Below are 20,494 nucleotides of genomic sequence, written 5' to 3'. Positions count from 1 at the left end.
GACAGTCTGATTCTATTCTTTCTTCATTTGTTGTAAGTGTTTCCTCCTGGTCCACCTTCCCATGGAGACTACAAAAATGCTGTCATTTGTAAAATGCAGTGCTTTGTTACACTACCTGCATCAAAAATGAAGGACAATAACAGCAGCAGCACAGTACTCATAAATATTAGATGGGCCAACCTACTAAATGTTAAGAGATGGAAACTCTGTTAGCTGAAAATAGAAATATGTGCAGATCAGGTACCTTGAATGTATAGATGAGTTAGCAGTTTTCTCTCAGTCGCAGTAGTACTGCTTTTGATTTTGTGAAGGAGGCAAAATGTTATAGAAAATTCATGGCTTTCTGGCACCAGTCAATTGAGCATCACGTTTGTATATGAGTGATGTTTAATCTCTCTGATGATGCTTCATGAATGGGTTCATTTAAGTGGCTAAAATGCTGCGTAATGTTAGCAAGCCAGGTTCAAAATTTCTGTCAGTAGTTCTATCAGAGTCTTGTCTGCTGAAGCTTGAGTCAAGTCGTCCACAAGGGGACAGTCATTATTTTAGTGTGAACTGAATTTTAATTTACTCAATATGTACAGTACTTATAACAGCCAGACTGGTCCTGGACATCTCTTTTATGAAGCGAGCGCAAGTCCATGAGAGGACACCATCTCACTTTTTTGGTAACAGTAATTGTAATGTTTAACTGTACCTTGCGTGGTCATGTGGAGAATATTCACGAGTCAACAGGATTAATAAACAAGAGGAAAATTTATTAATGGACCAAAGGAAAGTAGTATGCATTTGTTTGTCTTTCTTTGGCATATTGTCGTGCAGACAATTCATGATCATTTTCACCCACATCCATGGTGACTGGTATTGTTAGTAAAAATCCTATAATACTTTGTGTTTGGAAAAGGTTAAGGGTAATGCATTTTATAAAGCTAATTACTGTATGTATGTGCAGTAGTTAACCACTGCTATGGCTGTTTAATGTTGTTGCCTCACAGTTCCAACATCCTGGAATAATAGCCTGCTCTTGGCACTATCTGAGTGGACTTTTTTCATAGGTTTTTCTCAGGGTACTCTGGTTTTCTCTCCAAATATGTGCATGCTAGGTAAATTGATAGTTGTAAATGTGCCTTGGGATGTGCTGGCCAAAGCTGGTTGCTACCTTATGCCACAAGCTGGTGATCCTGTGACCCTGATCATTTTGAACCAGTTGAGCTACTAACTCGGCACCATCCATGTCCATCTGTTAGTGCACTGTTTAGTGTCTTGCGTCATTGCCTCATTTCAACATCTATCACTTCTCCTAATTTCAGCACATCAACGATACTTTTCAGCAAACACTTGCATTTTCTGAAATTGTGTGTGGAGGTGTGCAATTAGTTTTATGTCATAAATGTGGATTAACAATAGCTTCTGTCTCAAAGCCGACAACCCCACTGCAACCATTGCAGAGAATGCTGCAGCATTGCCCTTTCAACTGGCTACAGGGTAGGCTAGTGACCTCTACCATGGCCATGTTTAAAGTGTTTAGATTTAATGTCGAGTGTAGGAATGTTAGGTTATGTATTTTTTTGTTGTTCATTTTAATGTGCAACTGTCTTTCTACAGAATGCATCTACTGCAATTCAGTTGAACAGAAAATCTATGTGACTTTAAACAAAACTGTCCCTTGTGTTAGACTACTGAATGCAACCCATCAAATTGGCTGCCAATGTAAGTACTTTCTTTGCTCACTCTTTTTTTTTTCTGCCTTTTTCATTGATAGTGTTGTTTCAATTTATCATTTCTCTTTTCACTGCACAATACTTAAACAGCGTCAATTTCTGGCGATACTGGTGTTATCCACGTGGTCGGTGACGATTCTGATTTAGAATGGGTTCTTAAAACCGGGAATACTCCACCTTATATGGTGCTACTGGATGGGTCACTCTTTACAAGGTAATTCATTTTCATTTTTTGTTTTGTTTTTGTTTGTTTGTTTAAAGAAAAGAGTAGCCTTTAGAAATCCAACTAATTGATTTTAGTGGGAGGCTACAGTACCATCTTGATCTCAAAGACATAGATGCCCTACACTATGTACTTCAACTGAAACAGAAATTAAATGGGTCACACTCCTGCTGCTGTAATAGCATGATGTTAACATTTCACTATTAATAGTGTTGTATTTAATGATGAAACAAGCAGCTGTTGTTCCTTTTTTTTGTGCTTATCATGTCTTTGGTGATTTGTTTTTTTCTATTAATCCTATACCCAAGTTAGTGATGAAGAACTTGAAGATTATCATTACTGACAAATGGTGAATTTAACCCATGTTTAGAATAGAAAATAAAAATGAAAGATTCACATAAGAAAAGTAAGACGTGCTTCTTGAGAAAGACTGGACCATGTAGGATACAGGAAAATAATTATAAAAATGTCTGGACATTCCCTCAGTGATTTAAGCTGGTCTGAAAATTAGACCCCACATGATTTTTTTCACATTTGAGGGGTCTGCTGGTCAAACGCTGATGCAGTTTCTTGTTTGTTTATAACCTTTTGAAAAGCCCTGTATAGATATCAAAACATGGAACAAATGTCAGCAGACCTATCATTTAAAAGTGTGCTTTCTGAAAGCCCGAACATGGCAAACCCAAAGACCAAAATATTTTTGTTTCCGATTTTGAAGGTCTACTCTTACCAAGTGCTGTCATCTGGACCGAACATTTTCCTTTTTTTTATGTACTATACCTATAAAGGTACCGGTATGTAAAATTTGAGCCTGCCTAGGTGGTTCAGTTTTTGAGATACAGTCTTGTGAAACTGATGACAAATTAAAGTTGTGTCAAGTTTGACACTCCTCTCCCCTCACAACATTGGCTGTATCTTGGAAAGCATTGATCTTGCATCAAAATAATTTTACTATGTGTCTCCTAGATAACATGGGTGTACCTGGTATTTTTTTTTTTTTTTTGAATTTTTTGACACCAAAGTGTGTGGAATTTTTGAAAAATCTGTTGATTTGACATGGAATGACCCTATTTATAAATCTCTCCCCTGTGTTTTCAGTCGTGCAAAGATTGTGCTGTGTGATAGCATTAGTAGTCTTCAGATACGGTGTGAATCCAGTGGTAAAAAACAACAATCGTGTTTTGATTTTTATCTTTGGTTGGCCAATACAATTTTAACTTTTATCCTGTAATTCTTAGTAGTATATATTAATTTAGTTTACTTTAAAATTTGACATTTTTGTTGATTGTTAGATATTTGTGTATTTAGGGAAATTCACTTTATTATAGGCCATTTAGTCTGTGCAACAATAATAAAAAGAGAATGACGTTATGTTGTTTCACTTAAAATTCTAATCTTTCATCTACCTAGGGAACCAATTAGAAAAGTTTAATTTGTGCACAGTTTGTCCAATTTTTTTTTGTTCTTAATACAGTGTTATTGTACGCTAAGCAATTTACTAACTTAATAATACCATGCCAGAACCTTTTTTATTTTCATTTTGTTGTTTTCTTAAATTTACCATTAGTTTTCCTGGGGCAAATGTTTTATTTATTTTTTTTCTCCAATCACTATAGAGAAGTGATGATAAAAATGAAGGACAGCACACGTGTGGCAGGTGTTGCAGTGGTAGTTCCTAAGAAAGGTCCTGAAGGTGGCTTTTCACCACATCAGAAATGTCCAAATGACAAATCAAGTAGGTCACCTTACATCAATAATGAAGGAACTCTTAAAACATTTTGTTAATTTAGGTTATTGGATTAATGCCTAATGTATTCCTTTTATGCAGGTGTTTATTCAAACAGTTATGGTGAAGAATATGCCCACTGTAACAAGACAGTGTGGAACCCCCTTGGTAATGACTTGTCATATGAAGATTTCCATTTCCCGATCTTTATGATGCAGGATGAAAATGAGACAGAAGTTGTGAAAAAGGCAAGTTTGAAGTGGTTTTTCAAACTTTTTAAAATTCATTTTGTCTTCCTATAAGCTATTATACTGTTTACATATCCAGCAAACAGAGAACTTTAATTCTGGAAAGCTAGTGAAGTGTCTTTGATTTGCCATTGAAATGCAAAATTTAAATAGTTCTTAATTTCTCTTCGTCAATGTGATGTTTAAATCAAACACTGGCTTTTATTCTTTTACCAGTGGTGAATCATGTTTTTGCATATGCCAACAATGCTTCTGAAATTTCACAATATTGTATTCTATTTTCTTTGATTAAATTAATATGTCAAAAAAATGAGTGAAGAAATATCAATATAAGAAACAGACATAACGTCTTGATAACATTATAACCCTAACTGTTACGTTTGAATTTTGTAAAGTTATAGTGGTTTATTATCATGAGGCGAGTGGGCCTCACCAAGTTAGTTATAAATTGGCGTATTCTTGCACTCTTAGCTTACACACACACACACACGCACACACACATACACACACACAGACACACACGCAGAGACAGAACAGCCTGTCACTCCTCAGTACTCCACAAAGGGACCAGCTACCTTTGGATTGAGTAATCCACATGGGTATCCCTAACTGTTACAAACACTAAAGGCTTGGTCCCCAAATGGACTGTAGATATTGGAGGCTGATACACACACACATAGTAAATGTCACTTACCTAAATGGTGCACTACTCCAGTTGACACTGCTGACCATTGGAGGCATCCTTCCTCAGCCCTTTACCCTATAGGAAAGAAGTGACTGTCTCCCCACACAAGGAGTGCTGTAGATAATTTATTACTTTAGTGACTTGAGATGTATGGCTAAAGTATACAATTTTAATAGCAAGGAAATATTTATTAAAACATAATAATAAAAACAGAAAATATAAATTAATTAAATGATACAAAATAGTGATATCTGGCTATAAAGCCCTAATAAAAAGACACACTTGTTCCAAAATCAAAAAGGCTTTGAGGAGATTTCAAAGCTGAAGAGTGGAGAGAGAAGGAAATATTAAGTGTCATAAGATATCTTATCTTGACCCAGACTTTGAGCTGAAGTATGGGCATCTTTGATGTCCAGATGGATGTTTCTCTGTCTCTCTTTCTGTATTTTTCTTTCTCTGATGGAATGGAGTTTCTCACACACCTTTTGACGATCTGTCCTTTATGCCAAATGGCCCATATGGGGTTCTGAACCTTATGATGTTAAACACAGATAATTGGCCAGCTACTTTCAGGATAGTCAGCTTGCATCAGTAGCTTTGCTCATATAAGTATGCCCAAAACACTCGTATTCAGCGCTCCAGACAAAAATTCAACCTCAAGGAGTTAGTTGGCAGTGTTCATTTTGGAAACATCTTACAGGGGGCTCATATTTCTACAGCAAATGCTCAGCTAGGGAAATGAGTTTCCCTTCTGGTGGAAGGGATGGAGGGGCACAGAGGACTGAAGGACATGAAGACTGACCAATAGTCTTATTAAAGACACTGTGCACCATTTTAACTACCCAGTGTTCATTTTGCAAGGGGGCACAGCAGATAAAGGTTGCCATTTAATGCTTTGTGCAAGTTTTTTTTTAAAAACTTTGATCAGTTTTAATCTGTCATGGTCAGCTGTGCATGTAATATACAGGAAAAAATAATTTTATAGGATAATGATACCTGCTATTAAAATGAGATCCTCTCCCAGTTTAAAGGGGTGGTCATGACAGGCAAGGCATTTTTTTGATAGAACTTAAACTATTTAATTCACATGGTTTTAATCGCACATATGACTTCCAGAACAAAGCCTTTCCTGTTGAAATATTTCTTCTTTTCTATTGTTGTTTAAGAGCAAGGGACCACATATGGCATGAAAATGGATTAGTACATTTATTTTAATGATTTACATTTTAAATGTCATTGTACAGAGTTATTGGGTGTCAAGGGACCACATATGGCATGAAAATGGATTAGGACATTTATTTTAATGATTTATCTTTTAAATGTCATTGTACAGAGTTATTGGGTGTCAAGTAATTAATTATTAATATTTTACATAATGTTTTTCCATTTTCTTTGTTGATGATCTGCCATCGAAGAATTTATTGGTAACAGAACCTATAGTGTGCACTCCGAAACAGCTGATAAGTAACATTTTTCGATAGTAAGTTTACTCTCCATCGTCAATCATGGAGCGCCCCCATGGTACGACAATAACATGTAATACACCTGCAACCTTAAAACACAGACTTCAGGACATTGCTCTGAAACAGCAGGCCGTTGCCTGCAGATGCATGTTTACTGAGGGACAGGCTGGTATTTTGTATGGAGCTTGCATTAAATCAAAAGAGAAATGGTGTACAAAGATGTGCGAAAACATGACAACCATATCTTAGTATGGGGCACAGGAATCTTCATAACAGGGGACATACATGATGGGTAGATGCATTTTTAATGCTTTTCATGTCTTCCTTGCATTTTAATGACCTATTGCATAATCAGCCCTTTGTTCATCATTTTAGCACAAGTGTAACCAGCTCTCCTTGAAATTCACCATTTGGGATATATGACCATGTGTCAGACGTGCCGCTCAGTTAGGAAAATGTAATAGAATGCAGTTCACAAATCATCCACTGAACAGTATCCTCTCCAGACAGAGGAGCAGCTTCAGCGACAGACTGCTGTCACTGTCCTGCTCCAATGACAGACTGAGGAGATCGTTCCTCCCTCACACTATGCGCCTCTGCAATTCCCCCGGGGTTCAGGGGTCTTTAAACGGTAACATTATATAATGTTATTGACTGTTATACCTGCCTAGCACTCTCCACCTTGCACTTTTTAACTTGCACTGTGTTTTTATCACTCTTTAATTAATATTGTTTTTATCAGTATGCTGCTGCTGGAGCATGTCAATGGGAGTGAGTGAGTGGGTGACTGTCTGTCTGTCTGTCTGTGCACATGTATGCTTTCAGATGTCTGTCATTTGTTATTATTGTTGTAGACGCCTGTTAGTTCACTTATTTGTTCCTTGTTTTACTCTGCTTAAACGGTCCTAATAGAGTTCTGATATTTGTTGCTATTCTTGATCGATTTATTCTGGTGAAATTGTCAGCCATTACTATACCACTCCTAAAATGACAAATCTTTATTTTTGCACATTCTTTATCTGATTTTCTGACATACACACGTTTTGCTGGTCTCTCTGTTGTATTAGCCTTATCTGCACATAGCAGAACCATTATAAATAATTGATCAATATGTCAAAAGGGCAAGTGTATCAAGTAAATTAATAAACAACTGTATACTGCACTTAATTATTTTTTTTCTCAGTTCTTTATACTTTTTTCCTTTCATTTTTAATAGTGTTTCTTTGATCACAATGTCCCTGTGAATGGCTCTGGACCCAGTTATCCATTGTGTGCAATGCAGTTGTTTTCACATATGCATGCTGCCACCAACACAGTCACCTGTATGAGGCGTAATGATCTCCAGGCAACTTTCAGTATCAATCCAGGTGAGCAAATTACAAGGGTAGCTAGTTAGTAGGGGCCTGATCTGCTTATGGAGCGAAAATGTTATCAGAGATAGCACAATACCAATTTGTCTTTTCTGATATTGACATTGAAATTTTGAGTATCTGCCAATACTGATCTAATATTTTTACTATTTAACAATTACTAAGCTTTAAAGTGAGTTAGTTGAATCTTGCACTTCATTTGAGATGACGCTGTACAAGTGCCATGCTGAAACTGCTCAAACAAACGCTCTGTTACTCTACAGGAAGAAATACTACAGCATCACTTAAACAAAACTCCTTTGTTTCATTTAATTGAACTCTCACAAAAACATATATTAAAGTTTATATTTGTGTAAAATTACAGCATTTTAAAAAAATGAATTCTTTGATTTTCTTTTTCAACTTACAGTATCAATCAAAAGTTTTGACGTGCCCAGAAATGCATCAAAAGATCTGACCTAACAAACAAAATAATGAAATCTCTGTATACTTCAAATAAAACAAACTTCAAACATAATTTTGACACAAAGTAAATAGTGCTATTTTTTAAATCACCCTTAAACAATGCAATATAATTTGAAGAAAAGACCTCTTTATCAAATTGACTTAGCTGCTTAACCTTTACCAACTTTAAACACAAAAATCATGAATTATTGATTGATGGAGAAATCATTTACAGATCTCCTTGTCAACTAATTTTTTCATGAGGGTCAAAATTTTTTTTAGAAAAATGACCATTTCAGCTTTCTCAGCTGATAGCCTAGTCCTTCTTTCATTTATTATATTAGAGAGAGTGCCGAAGAGCCTTTCACTCTCTACATTACTGCTGTCAAATTATCCAAAAATTAAGGTTAAAGTATCCATATTAAAAATAAGTATATATTCAAATGTAGGTTAAAAAAATCAAGGTGTTGTATGTACATTTGTACTTTAAATGCTTTTATTTTTACACTAACTAGGGGGCTTCGCTCACCAACCCCCGTTTTTGTTTTTCCGGATACATACTTTTATGATTTTTTTTCTTTGGATTGTTGCTATTTCATTAGTTTCACTTTTATTTCTGAACTTCTGTACAAACAATATTTGGAATCTTTCAAGTCCCAATGTGCTGAATCTTTTAAATGAGATCAGTGAGACATGTGTTTAATGACTTTGTAGCATAATTCAGGATAGGTTTCTCTGTTTGGAATTTAAGCACAGAAAAAATGATCTACATCATCAGCAGTTAATAATTTTTTTTGCAAAGTAACCAATAAATGCATGTGTGGTAAACTCCGTTTTTGAAATTCTCTTGACTTAAATTTCAAAGTCTTACAATATTTACATACTTCTAACATATCACCTATGTCCATATATTCGATCTCTATTCACCTTTTCGTTATTTCTCCCGAGTAGTAATTTCTCTTTCTTTGCGCTAATGCGATGTTTACTTTCTTTGTTTTGACACTGTCGTTTTTTTCTGCTTTCATATTCTGTATCTTGCTCTGCATGTGTTTCGCACCTACATTTTTTTTTTTGAGGCTTTTGAATTCCAGTTTTCATTATCTCAAACCTGCTCTGCATGTGTTTGGCCCCCTTGTTTTTTAACCTCTTTATGACGTTTTACTTTGTTTTCTACTCTCTTTTATTTCTGACCTCGCTTTTTCCTGCTTTTGTTTCAATGACACATGGTCCATGGTGATTATTTTCACTTTTTTGATTAATAATTTCCGTTTGTTTGCTCTACTGCGATCTTTCTTTTTTTTTATACTGTCTAATTTTCCTACTTTCATATTCTTTAACTTTCTCCAGATGTGTATTGCACCAAGGTTTTTTTTTTTTTTTGTTTGTTTTTTTTTGTTTTTTTTTGAGCCTTTTGAATTCCATTGCTTTCATAATCTCTAACCTGCTCTGCATGTGTATAGCATGAACGTCCGGATTGGATGTGCTTTTTTTTTTTTTTTGTTTTTTTGTCTCTCCAACGCTTTTGAATCTCTTTTCTCCGCGCTGCTTTCTTCTTCGCTTAGTCGTAGTGCTGGGCGGTATACCGGTTCATACCGAAAACCGTTTTTTATTTTTTTTATGATATGGATTTTTCTTATACCGCAACACCGGTTTCAATTGCCTAAATGACGTTCAGAACGTATCGCAGCGGGAAACTGTTCAAGTTTTCACTGCTACACCACTAAACACAGATTTATTGCACTAGGGCTCTTTTTCACTGCTACACCACCAAATAGTGGGTGGTAGCATAGGTATGCCGTGCGGTGAAAATGGACAGAGAGCCGAAAAAAAGGAGTCACGTCTGTCGCCTGGAGATGCTTTAGTTTTAAAAGGTCAGATGTGTAAATACTGTTTCTATACTACTGGATAATACTGCAAGCCAAGTTGTACTTGTTTTATTTGTTTTCAATACAGTGTAATGTACCTGGGTACTGTGTAATAGTGTGACAACATGTTGCCTTTATTCTCGACATTTCCACTTTAATCTTGACGCTTATGACGAGAATAATGTCGACATGTTGACTTTATTCTCGTAATTTGTCATTAAAGTAGAACATCGTAAACTAAACTTCATCGTAAAATGAATATTTAATTTACTAGATTTTCTCAAACCCCGTCATAAGTTATATAGCACATTAAATGCTTTGTGTTAAGTGATTCTTAAACTGATTTCTTCTTGCACTAAGAGGAGGCGCCGGCAGCGATCGCCGCACAGAATACATTCACTTCATGATCTTCCTGCTCTTTGAACATTTAGAATGCTAAGATAAATACTGTACTTAATATAATTTTCATGGTGAAATGCATTAAAGCATGCATTAATCATATGGGGGCACGGCGGTGTGCCTGCCTTGCATTTGCATGTTTTTCTGGTGGGTTTACTCGGTGTGCTTCAGTTTCCTTTCAGAGTCATGTAGGATGTGGGGTTTTGTTGTGCTATATTGACCCTGCTAGTGTATGTTTTGCTTGTATTCATCCTGCGATGTGCTGGCGACTCGTTCAGAAATGGGTGCAACTCTGAATGGATGGCATAATTAAACGAAGATATTTTTAAAGTTCTGAACACTCCGTGGGCTAAGTTTATAACTATTTTTAATTTCACAAAGACGTTTATCGTGTGGTGATTGGTTGTGTGGTGAAAGAAAAAGGAAGGATAGGAACTGGGGTTTTGGTAGCCTATGTCAGATAGAGACAGCATGCATGCAATAAAGATAGCCCACTCAGAAGAACATGCATTGAATTCTGTGTTCGTGTCTCCGACCAGCAGATCACAAACCCAACATTTACACAATATTTAAGTTAAACCTGTGCGATAGCTATTCATACATCCAGTTTTTTGGAGCCTCATCACACCTGTCATAAAGTTCTCTACACTGAACATACACCTGGGGACCCTTTACTGCAAGGGAGCAGCACTACTGCCTCACTACCGTGCATGTGTAATACCTGCTTTAATGCATTTCATCATGAAAATGATATCAAGTATTTATCTTAGCATTCTAAATTTTCACAAAGCAGGAATATCATGAAGTGAATGGATTCTGTATGGTGATCGCTGTCTTCTCTTAGTGCGGAGGAAGTCAGTTTAAGAAGCGTAGTGATTAACCACTGGGTCAGGGAACGTAACACAAAGCATTTAATGTGCTGCATTAATTTATGACGGGGTAAATTGAGTAATTGATTAAACATTGATTTTAGGAAGAAGTCTAGTTTACGACATTCTACTTTAATTATGAAGTAAACTATGAGAATAAAGTGGAAATGTCGACTTTAATCTCAACATAAATGGCAAGAATAATGTGGAAATGTCGACTTTAATCTCGACATAAACGGCGAGAATAAAGTGGAAATGTTGACTTTGTTCTCGACATATAGTTTGTTTTTTTCTTCCCAGTATAGCTTAGCTTGAAGCAAGATCCATATTAATGCAGTTTGCCTAAATGATGGTTCAGTTGGTAAAGATGTCATCACCAAGTTGCACTTGTTTTATTTTATTTTTATTTGGTGAATACTGTGTAATGCACCTGGGCTTGAAGTCTTGAAGTAATAGTGGAACTATCAGTGATAATACTATTATTTATTTTATTGTTATTATTTATTAGTTTAAATATTATGCAGTTTAATGATGATAAAGTTGTTTAAAAAGTCACTTTAACGTGTCAGTGGACAGAGATTGTTAACATTAACAGAAAGTGTAGTTGGTTTACAAAAAATATTTACTATTTATTCCTTTTCTAAGACATATTCGGTGCAATACAATTTTTGACAAGCACTTCTGGATATTTTACTAAGTCTAAATGCCTCTTTGTATGGTTGAAAATATGTTGTCAAAATTATAGTTTGTTTTTGCAAAATTTGTTCAAAAAAAAGGTTCTATACTTTGACTGCATCTGTCATGCAATGTGATACCTTCTCCATTAGTGCCACCCCCTTGAAAACTATCACTGTATTAATACTTGTGTGCACATTAAAATGTTTTTTTTTGTACAATGTACAATACTCTTGACAGTGGAATAGGTTATTCTTAGCCAGTAATTGCAGTGGAAAATGTGGTTAACATCCACTCATGCATGGGGAAAAAAATACCGTTGAATACCGTGAAACCGGGATAATTTAGAAAAATACCGTGATATAGAATTTTGGTCATACCACCCACCCCTACTTAGTTGTCTACGTTTCATCTATAATGTATTGTCCTTATACGCTTTATATGTGCTGAGAGCCCTGGATCTGTGTGTGCTCAAAGCCAAAACACGATTTGAGTGTGTTGCCCGCCCCTTGATCTTATTTGGTTGTAAGTAGGGCGTGTCTTGCAAGAATCTCATGTTCTACATCATCGCGAGATGGTCCTGGGTCAATCTCTTGGCACAAAGTCTCATGTTTGGCCACGGAGCGTTTTGCAGGGACCTTAATCTCTTTAGTCTCGCGGGTCTTTTAAATGTCTTCCGTGATCTTAACGTGAAGATCACGTCTCGACGCCCTACTGTTTCTCTGCAGGATTTTTTTATAATAGAGAGATTGTAATACTCCTACCTTATAAACACATTGAGGAAAAAGTTATGTGTATAAAGTGACATGATCAAAGAGAAAACGAACACAGGACAGTGAACTTCGCACTGCCTATAATGCAGTATTTGTGAACTATGTCTAGCATTTAACTCTTAAGTGCTTCAGCAGCACCTAAGCTTTCTTTAGCTGTAGCTGCTGGGTATATCTATGTAACATGCAACCCTAGGGTTATGAATGAGTTCCATTCCTGCCAGTGTTCGTAACCCAAAGTTTTGTATGACAGTAAGAACTTGCTCTAAATATGTCAGTTAATGGAAATATAAGCAAAAATGCATAATGGTTTATTATTTATTTTACAAAACAGTTTTCTAACTTATTAGTCAAATGACAGTTAATGGAATATTACTGAACTTTAAGTTACAAAATACAGATAATTTAATCTAAAATGACCTACAGCAGTGTATAGTATGTTGACCTTCTGCTCAACAATCCTACAGTTTTTGATGATACTGTAGCTCATAGAGTTGGAAAAGGTATAGTAATGGACCAAAAACCCACCTTGTTAAGAGTGTTAACTCTCCCATATAGCATCTAAACTCGCTGAGATGACAAGGCTGGGACACCTACTTAGGATTTTAGGAAATTACAGCAACTGTTTCTATCACCAGTTAAGCAGCTAGTTGCCAATCGAGCTGTTTACCTGTGTCAGTGACATGTGCATAAAAGCACACAATGATTGAAAAGTGTAGCGCAGTTCCTTACCTCTAGTGACACCAGTTATGTATTCATCTGTGTCAAAACTAGTTTGCTTTGTTTATACTGTAACTAAACAAAGGATTTTGCGTTTACCTGTGTCAGTGACATGTGCATAAAAGCACACAATGATTGAAAAGTGTAGCGCAGTTCCTTACCTCTAGTGACACCAGTTATGTATTCATCTGTGTCAAAACTAGTTTGCTTTGTTTATACTGTAACTAAACAAAGGATTTTGCTAGATGAAAATTGAAGTTCAGTTGAAAAGAAAAATTGGAGTTTTCAGGTTTTGCTTTAAAGGTTCTTCCTCAGAAATGTCAAGTGTTTTTATTATCCTCTCACTTATTTGTTTACCATATTAAAAAAAAAAAATCTGTAGATTATATATTTTTGTGTACAAATTGCACATTGGTGTTATGTGCAGTGTTTAATTTTTACTTTTTTATTCTTGGTAATAGTGTATAATGCTTTGAGCTAGAAATAAATTGAATTTAGAAGAAGAAAGCATGCTTATGTGGAAAATGATAATCAATGTATCAAATGCTTTTAATTATGAAGTATTGATATACTTGCCTTTTGAATACTATTCTAGTTCAACTAATGCTACTGAGAGCAGTAAAATTCTAACCTGGAATATTGTACTTCTTTTGCAGAAGTGTTATGCGACCCATTAAGTGACTATAATATCTATAGTTTCCTACATCCTGTTAACAACTCTGGACCTAAAAACCCTGATGAGAAAGTAATTATTGCTGCTGCAAGGGTAAGACTATATGTATTAATAATTCATAGATTACTCAATAAAATATTGGTACTACATTAGTTTGGAAGAATTAAGTGGATGGGACTGGGGAGATTTGTTGGGCTGAATAACCTCCTCTCGTCTAGAAGGTTCTAATGTTCTACATGTTTTACATTTATTACTGAACAGTGCAATTAAAGTAAAGTTTGTAATATTGATTTTATTTTTTTTTTTTTGGGCAGATGGACACACGGTCATTCTTCTGGGATTTTGCCCCCGGAGGCGAAAGTGCTGTCTCTGGCTTTGTAACACTGCTGGCTGTTGCTGAGACTCTATCAAAAATATCTGAAAACCTTACCAGTCCCTTAAAAAAAAATATCTTGTTCTCGTTCTTCCAGGGTGTAAGTGGCTCTCCATCGGTAGCTTTATTTTTTTGCGTTGACAGTCTTCATAGTCTTGTGCATCTTTCCAGTTTCTGTGTCTCACTTACTCCCCATCATTTTGCTTAGTGGATATTGCAGGAAGAAGCACATGGGGTTGAACACACCTCAGAAAAAGGGTATAAATAGGTGGAATGAGTCCATAGATTGACATCTGAATTGAAAGTTTTTTAAGAGAGCTTGTGCCCCATATTAACATTTGGGTCTGCCACCTTTGCATCAATCCATTGGTTACTTTCAGTTGTAAATGAAACTTGGCTTAACTCCTTCACTTGGGAGGGCTCTTATACCTGCCCACCTCCATTACTGCAGACAATGACTTGGCCTTTTCCCAGTGTACAGTCTTTTCCTAGCTATATCACACTTGATTATGAACTCCATTAAATTAAAGTCTAGAAACTCTCCTGTTTTGTTCCTTGGTGGTGCGCGAACCCTAAAGAGTTTGCTTTACCATGAGTTAAGCAAAATCACGGGACTTGTTTGAACCCAACCCAAACCCCCTGTTTGTGTGGAGCTATTTTTATGTGTTCTGAATTTATAACTAGGCTTTTTGTGATATTACATTCATTCCTGAGCATACTGTGGGCAATAGATTAGTCTTACCCATATGTTCTCTCTTCTTAATTGAGTTTGACACAGATAATAGAGACAGTTATCAGGTAGTTCATGATATTATTAAGACGTAAGAATTCTTGGGATATCCAACACCGTCCATGGGTGTAAATCCTGTATTGAAATGATCTTTGCACCATTTATTATCAAGTAGTCTTTTATTAGCTTTCTTTACATAGAAATACTTGTTTTGTGTGTTGTACTCAATCCCTGCTTCTTTGAAAAATTGATAGATTCTTTGCTTCTTTCTCTTCTGTTTTAGGAGGTGTTTGACTACATTGGTAGTTCCCGTATGGTGTACGATATGCAGAAGGGCACATTTGTCATTGGCCTAGAAAACATTGACACGTTTATTGAAATTGGCCAAGTGTGTACAGTTTTTTTTTTTTTCTTTTCCTCCATGTAAAGCTTTCAAAAGTAATATAAGTAATACCTTACCATGTTGTAGAGATGTACCTTATAAAGGTTATAGCAGTGCCTGTCTTTTTAGCATTTATGTTAATGAATCCTCATTTATATGCATAAAATACTGTTATTTTTTTAACAATTTAAAGCACAGCACATTCATTTTTAAGGGAGGTTTTGAGAGGAGTGCATATATTATAAAAATTGAAATCCATTAGATTTACATAGGTTACATAGAGGAGATATACTTGGTAGTAATTACAGTTTTGATTGTTGTAAAATAGATATTTACCAGTCTTGCATATTATGATTATGTAATTTTGGGGCATTTCACCTTAACCCTGAACAGGTGTGAAGAATCTTGGAGTGGATTGACCAAATGTTCTATAAATAAGTCTTAGTTTGCATTAGGGTCAGGACTCAATGTGGCCTACTCCAGAAAACGTCTCTTAGACATTCTGGCATTTTTGATTATTATAAGGGTGAAATTAGATCATTTGTATTTTTCATCACATATACTACTAATTTTCTTGCTATTCTGATTCATGTCCTGTACTCTGTATTGTTATGCAGGTGGGATTACGAAGTGCATCACAGCTTTGGATTCACAGTGATCCAGTTTCCCGACAAAATGCCTCAATTGACAATGAGGTAACTCTTTCTGAACTGTGCTCCTTTTAACTGGTTAATGAAGTATATGCTTCTGTAATTATTAATTATACATTTTTCCTTACCTTACTGGTAACTCAGACGTTTAATGTATTTAAGTGAAGGTTCTAATGCTTTTTAGTCATTTTGTTTGTCCTTATGATTTTGAAACCAAAAATGTGTCTAACTGTAAATGAGAGCCAACAAAGAGATTTAAGAACTGAGGTTAAAGAAGGTAATTTTCTACTTTTTTTTGTTATTTATAATCCTAGCCACCTCAGTTTTCAGTAATTGTCAAGTGATTTGACTGCAAGTAAATAAGCTATTCATGTACTGTTGTGTTTGCTACAAATGCAAATTGTTTTACTATTTCCAAAACTGATTAATTAACTTTATTATATCAGTTGAAGAAAGTTAATTTTTCATAGTAAAATCATGTATTTAAAAATTATTTTGTGTAATTTTATAAATATTCTAATATGATTTTTGGATGTTCATACTTTATAATATGCCTAAAGTGCATTTTTTATTTGATGGGAGTTGTTATAGTTGTACCTGGCAGTGAATTGGCACACTGTTTTATCAAACTTAAGCTGTCAGAAGCCTCTTCAGTAACCATAAGCAAGCGTAATTTCAAGCTTAAATTGCCCAGCAATTTACTAGGAATCACTTGTTCACCAGACTAGAGAATAGTTTGCTACTTTTTACTATTTCGATAATAAACGTACCTTTTATTTACTTAACGGACACTTTTATCCAAAGTGACTTACAAAAGATATCAACATAATCAAGTAAACATCAGTCTAAGGACTGTTTGGAAGTGTTTCAGGACAAGGTTATAAAATTAATCATGACAAAAGATCAAACAAAAAATTTACAAGCTAACTACACTTTCTTGGTTACAAGAACCTGTCAAAGCCATTATCAATTAGACAGAAAGTCACAGAACAGGAGTCTTTAAACAGTTAAACACATTTGAAGAGTCTACAGCTTGAACAGCTCATTTCATCACCTAGGTGCTACACATGAAAAGAGTGTGGATTAAGATTAGGTGGCATCACCAGATGCTGTTCATCAACAGGCCCGAGTAGGCAAGATGGAGTATAGGATTCCACAAGTGTCCCCAGGTAGATATAAGTACTGACCTATTGAATACTCTGTAGGCACACATCAAGGACTTGAACTTAACTACACTGTCTTCCTGCAGTAGCACATATTATCTTAAAAGAGAAGTGACATAGGCCTACCTTGGCTGGATGAACACCAAATGTGCCACTGCATTTTGAATCATCTGCAGTGGTTTGGTAACACATCACAACACTCCTGCCAGCAGAGAGTTGCATTAGTCCAGACATGACAAGACCAAAGCCTAAATCCGGAGTTGTGTTGTTGATACGGGCTGATCTTGTGGATGTTATATATAGAGTGAATCTGCAAGCCTGAAAGACCATTGAAACATGGTCAGTGAAGGACAGCTGGTGATCGATCACCACCTCAAGGTTGTTCACTGACTTGGCAGGTGTTTGTTCAGCTCAATACATTATTCCTGAGTTGAGGTGCTGAATAGATGGACGAGCCAGGATAATAAGGAGGTCCATCTTTGGCGGGTTGACCTGCAGATGGTTTTCCTCCATTCAGGTTGCGGTTCTAGTGAGACATGCACAGATTCTAGCTGATACTTTGTGGTCCTTGAGAGATAATGACTGGTACGGCTGTCTATCATCAACATAGCACTGATAAGAGAAACCAAGAGCCTGGATGATTGGATATTGTGAGGAGATGTATAGATAAAAGAGGATTGACCCAGCACTAATCCCACCCCTGATTTCTCTGTAGGTAACCATAAATGGGAATCTTGTTTATTATTAGTGCATTAAGAAATTTCTATTAACATTTGTTTTGTCCTTCTGCTTGGTGAACTACACATTGCTAACATTGCCAGTATAATTATATGTCCGCAATTAATAGACACTATTGTTTTAGCACTGCCTAAAGCAAAGTAAATCTTTAATATTTCATATTTTAAATTAAAAATGTTTAGGCAAACAGTCATCAATAGAATCATCAGTGGATACTGCCTCAGAAAGGTCTGTTGCTATGCTGACTGAACCTCACAGTCCTGCTGTGCTGAGAATACTGACTGATAACATTCGAGATGGAGCTAGCTGATCAGACTGATGCTCTGTCTTTAAAAATAACAATGTGTAAAGTCCACATTAATTTTAATTTTTCTCTTGGTGCTTACAATAAAATAAGAATACAAATAGCATTATTTGTAGACAAATTTGTAGGAGATTGAATTTAATGTAATTAAATATAAAGTATTACATGCAGAATTAAAAATGTTACATTTGATTACTCAATGAGAGGTCTGAAACTTAAGTATACACTTTATGAGAAGGGCCTAGAAGTCATAGTGGACTTGTCACTATCTACATCTTGACAGAGTAAAGAAGTGATCAAGAAGGGTAATAGGATGTCAAGTTATACTGTATATTGCAAGGTATGAAGTAGAAGTCAAGGGAGGTTATGCTTAAGTTGCATAACACACTAGTAAAACCTCACCTGGAGTACTAGTGTACAGGTTTGGTTTCCATGTTGCAAAAAGACATAAAAGGATCTAGAGAGAGCCCAGAGGAGAATGACTAGGCTGGTTCTATGATAAGAGGTATGGGGAGATATTGAAGGAGTAATACCTTTCCAGTTCAAGAAAACGTAGATTAAAAGGGGTATGATGGAGGTGTTTAAACTATGCAAGTAGGTCCCAGTTGTTACTTTAAAATAAATTGTGCAACAAGAACACGGGGATACATTTGAAAGCTTGCTAAGGGCAGATTTCACACAAATGTTTAAAGGTTTTTCATCACACAGAGAACTATTGACATGTGGAGTAAATTAGGAAGTAATGTGGTGTATAGCAGGACTTTGGGGATCTTCAAATAATAATAATAATAATAATTCTTTACATTTATATAGCGCTTTTCTCACTACTCAAAGAGCTCTTCATGCAGGGGGGACCCAGGAAGCAAACCCACAATCTTCTTACTACAAAGCTGCAGCACTACCACTGTGCCACCTGTGTGGAGTACTTACTATAATGAATAGTATGGACAAGTTTGTTGGGCAGAATGGTGGCCTGCTCTCATCATAGTTTTTCTAATGTTCCAGTTATTCATAACTGGAGACTGCATCATGTTTGCTCCCATACCATCCATCCATTATCCAACCCGCTATATCCTAACTACAGGGTCACGGGGGTCTTCTGGAGCCAATCCCAGCCAACACAGGGCGCAAGGAAACAAACCCCAAGCAGGGTGCACACACACTAGGGACAATTTAGAATCGCCAATGCATGTCTTTGGACTGTGGGAGGAAACCGGAGCACCCAGAGGAAACCCATGCAGACGTGGGGAGAACATGCAAACTCCACGCAGGGAGGACCCGGGAGCGAACCCAGGTCTCCTAACTGCAAGGCAGCAGTGCTACCCACTGCGCCACCATGCCACCCTTGCTCCCATACCATTCAATGTCATATGACATACAGTATATCGTATACAAAAATATCATGTGTACTTTATATTGCTAACACAAACACAAAATTAAAAAAAAAAAAAAAAAACAATTACAATGGGAATAAAGTAATCGAAGCACTGAGATAGCCAAGAACAAGTTCTACATGTAACAGTATAAAACAAGACCATAATAAATCCATCCATCCATCCATCCATTCTCTTCCGCTTATCCGAGGTCGGGTCGCGGGGGTAGCAGCTTGAGCAGAGATGCCCAGACTTCCCTCTCCCTGGCCACTTCTTCTAGCTCTTCCGGGAGAATCCCGAGGCGTTCCCAGGCCAGCTGGGAGACATAGTCCCTCCAGCGTCTCCTGGGTCTTCCCCGGGGCCTCCTCCCGGTTGGACGTGCCCGGAACACCTCACCAGGGAGGCGTCCAGGAGGCATCCTAATCAGATGCCCGAGCCACCTCATCTGACTCCTCGGAGCAGCGGCTGTACTATGAGCCCCTCCCGGATGACTGAGCTTCTCACCCTATCTTTAAGGGAGAGCCCAGACACCCTGCGGAGGAAACTCATTTCAGCCGCTTGTATTCGTGATCTCGTTCTTTCGGTCACTACCCATAGCTCATGACCATAGGTGAGGGTAGGAACATAGATCGACCGGTAAATTGAGAGCTTTGCCTTGTGTCTCAGCTCCTTTTTCACCACGACAGACCGATGCAGAGCCCGCATCACTGCGGACGCCGCACCGATCCGCCTGTCGATCTCACGCTCCATTCTTCCCTCACTCGTGAACAAGACCCCAAGATACTTGAACTCCTCCACTTGAGGCAGGATCTCGCTCCCAACCCTGAGAGGGCACTCCACCCTTTTCCGGCTGAGGACCATGGTCTCGGATTTGGAGGTGCTGATTCCCATCCCAGCCGCTTCACACTCAGCTGCGAACCAATCCAGAGA

At 36.9% G+C, this 20,494-nt stretch overlaps 1 protein-coding gene across 1 annotated transcript in view; it reads left to right on the top strand.

Moving 5' to 3' along the window:
* ncstn (nicastrin) overlaps positions 1 to 20,494 on the top strand; it is a 58,933-nt gene that overhangs the window by 9,224 nt on the left and 29,215 nt on the right. The window contains exons 2-10 of the mRNA XM_028821161.2: positions 1,606 to 1,710; positions 1,812 to 1,935; positions 3,561 to 3,679; positions 3,773 to 3,918; positions 7,283 to 7,433; positions 13,835 to 13,944; positions 14,166 to 14,324; positions 15,238 to 15,342; positions 15,954 to 16,031. Coding sequence (XP_028676994.1) covers positions 1,606 to 1,710; positions 1,812 to 1,935; positions 3,561 to 3,679; positions 3,773 to 3,918; positions 7,283 to 7,433; positions 13,835 to 13,944; positions 14,166 to 14,324; positions 15,238 to 15,342; positions 15,954 to 16,031 — 1,097 coding nt within the window. The remainder of the gene's footprint in view (positions 1 to 1,605; positions 1,711 to 1,811; positions 1,936 to 3,560; positions 3,680 to 3,772; positions 3,919 to 7,282; positions 7,434 to 13,834; positions 13,945 to 14,165; positions 14,325 to 15,237; positions 15,343 to 15,953; positions 16,032 to 20,494) is intronic.

Source organism: Erpetoichthys calabaricus, chromosome 16 (genome assembly GCF_900747795.2).
Source record: "Erpetoichthys calabaricus chromosome 16, fErpCal1.3, whole genome shotgun sequence".
NCBI classification, from domain to species: Eukaryota; Metazoa; Chordata; class Cladistia; order Polypteriformes; family Polypteridae; genus Erpetoichthys; species Erpetoichthys calabaricus.
Note: the sequence above shows the minus strand (reverse complement) of the source record. Positions and strands in the feature narration are given on the sequence as shown.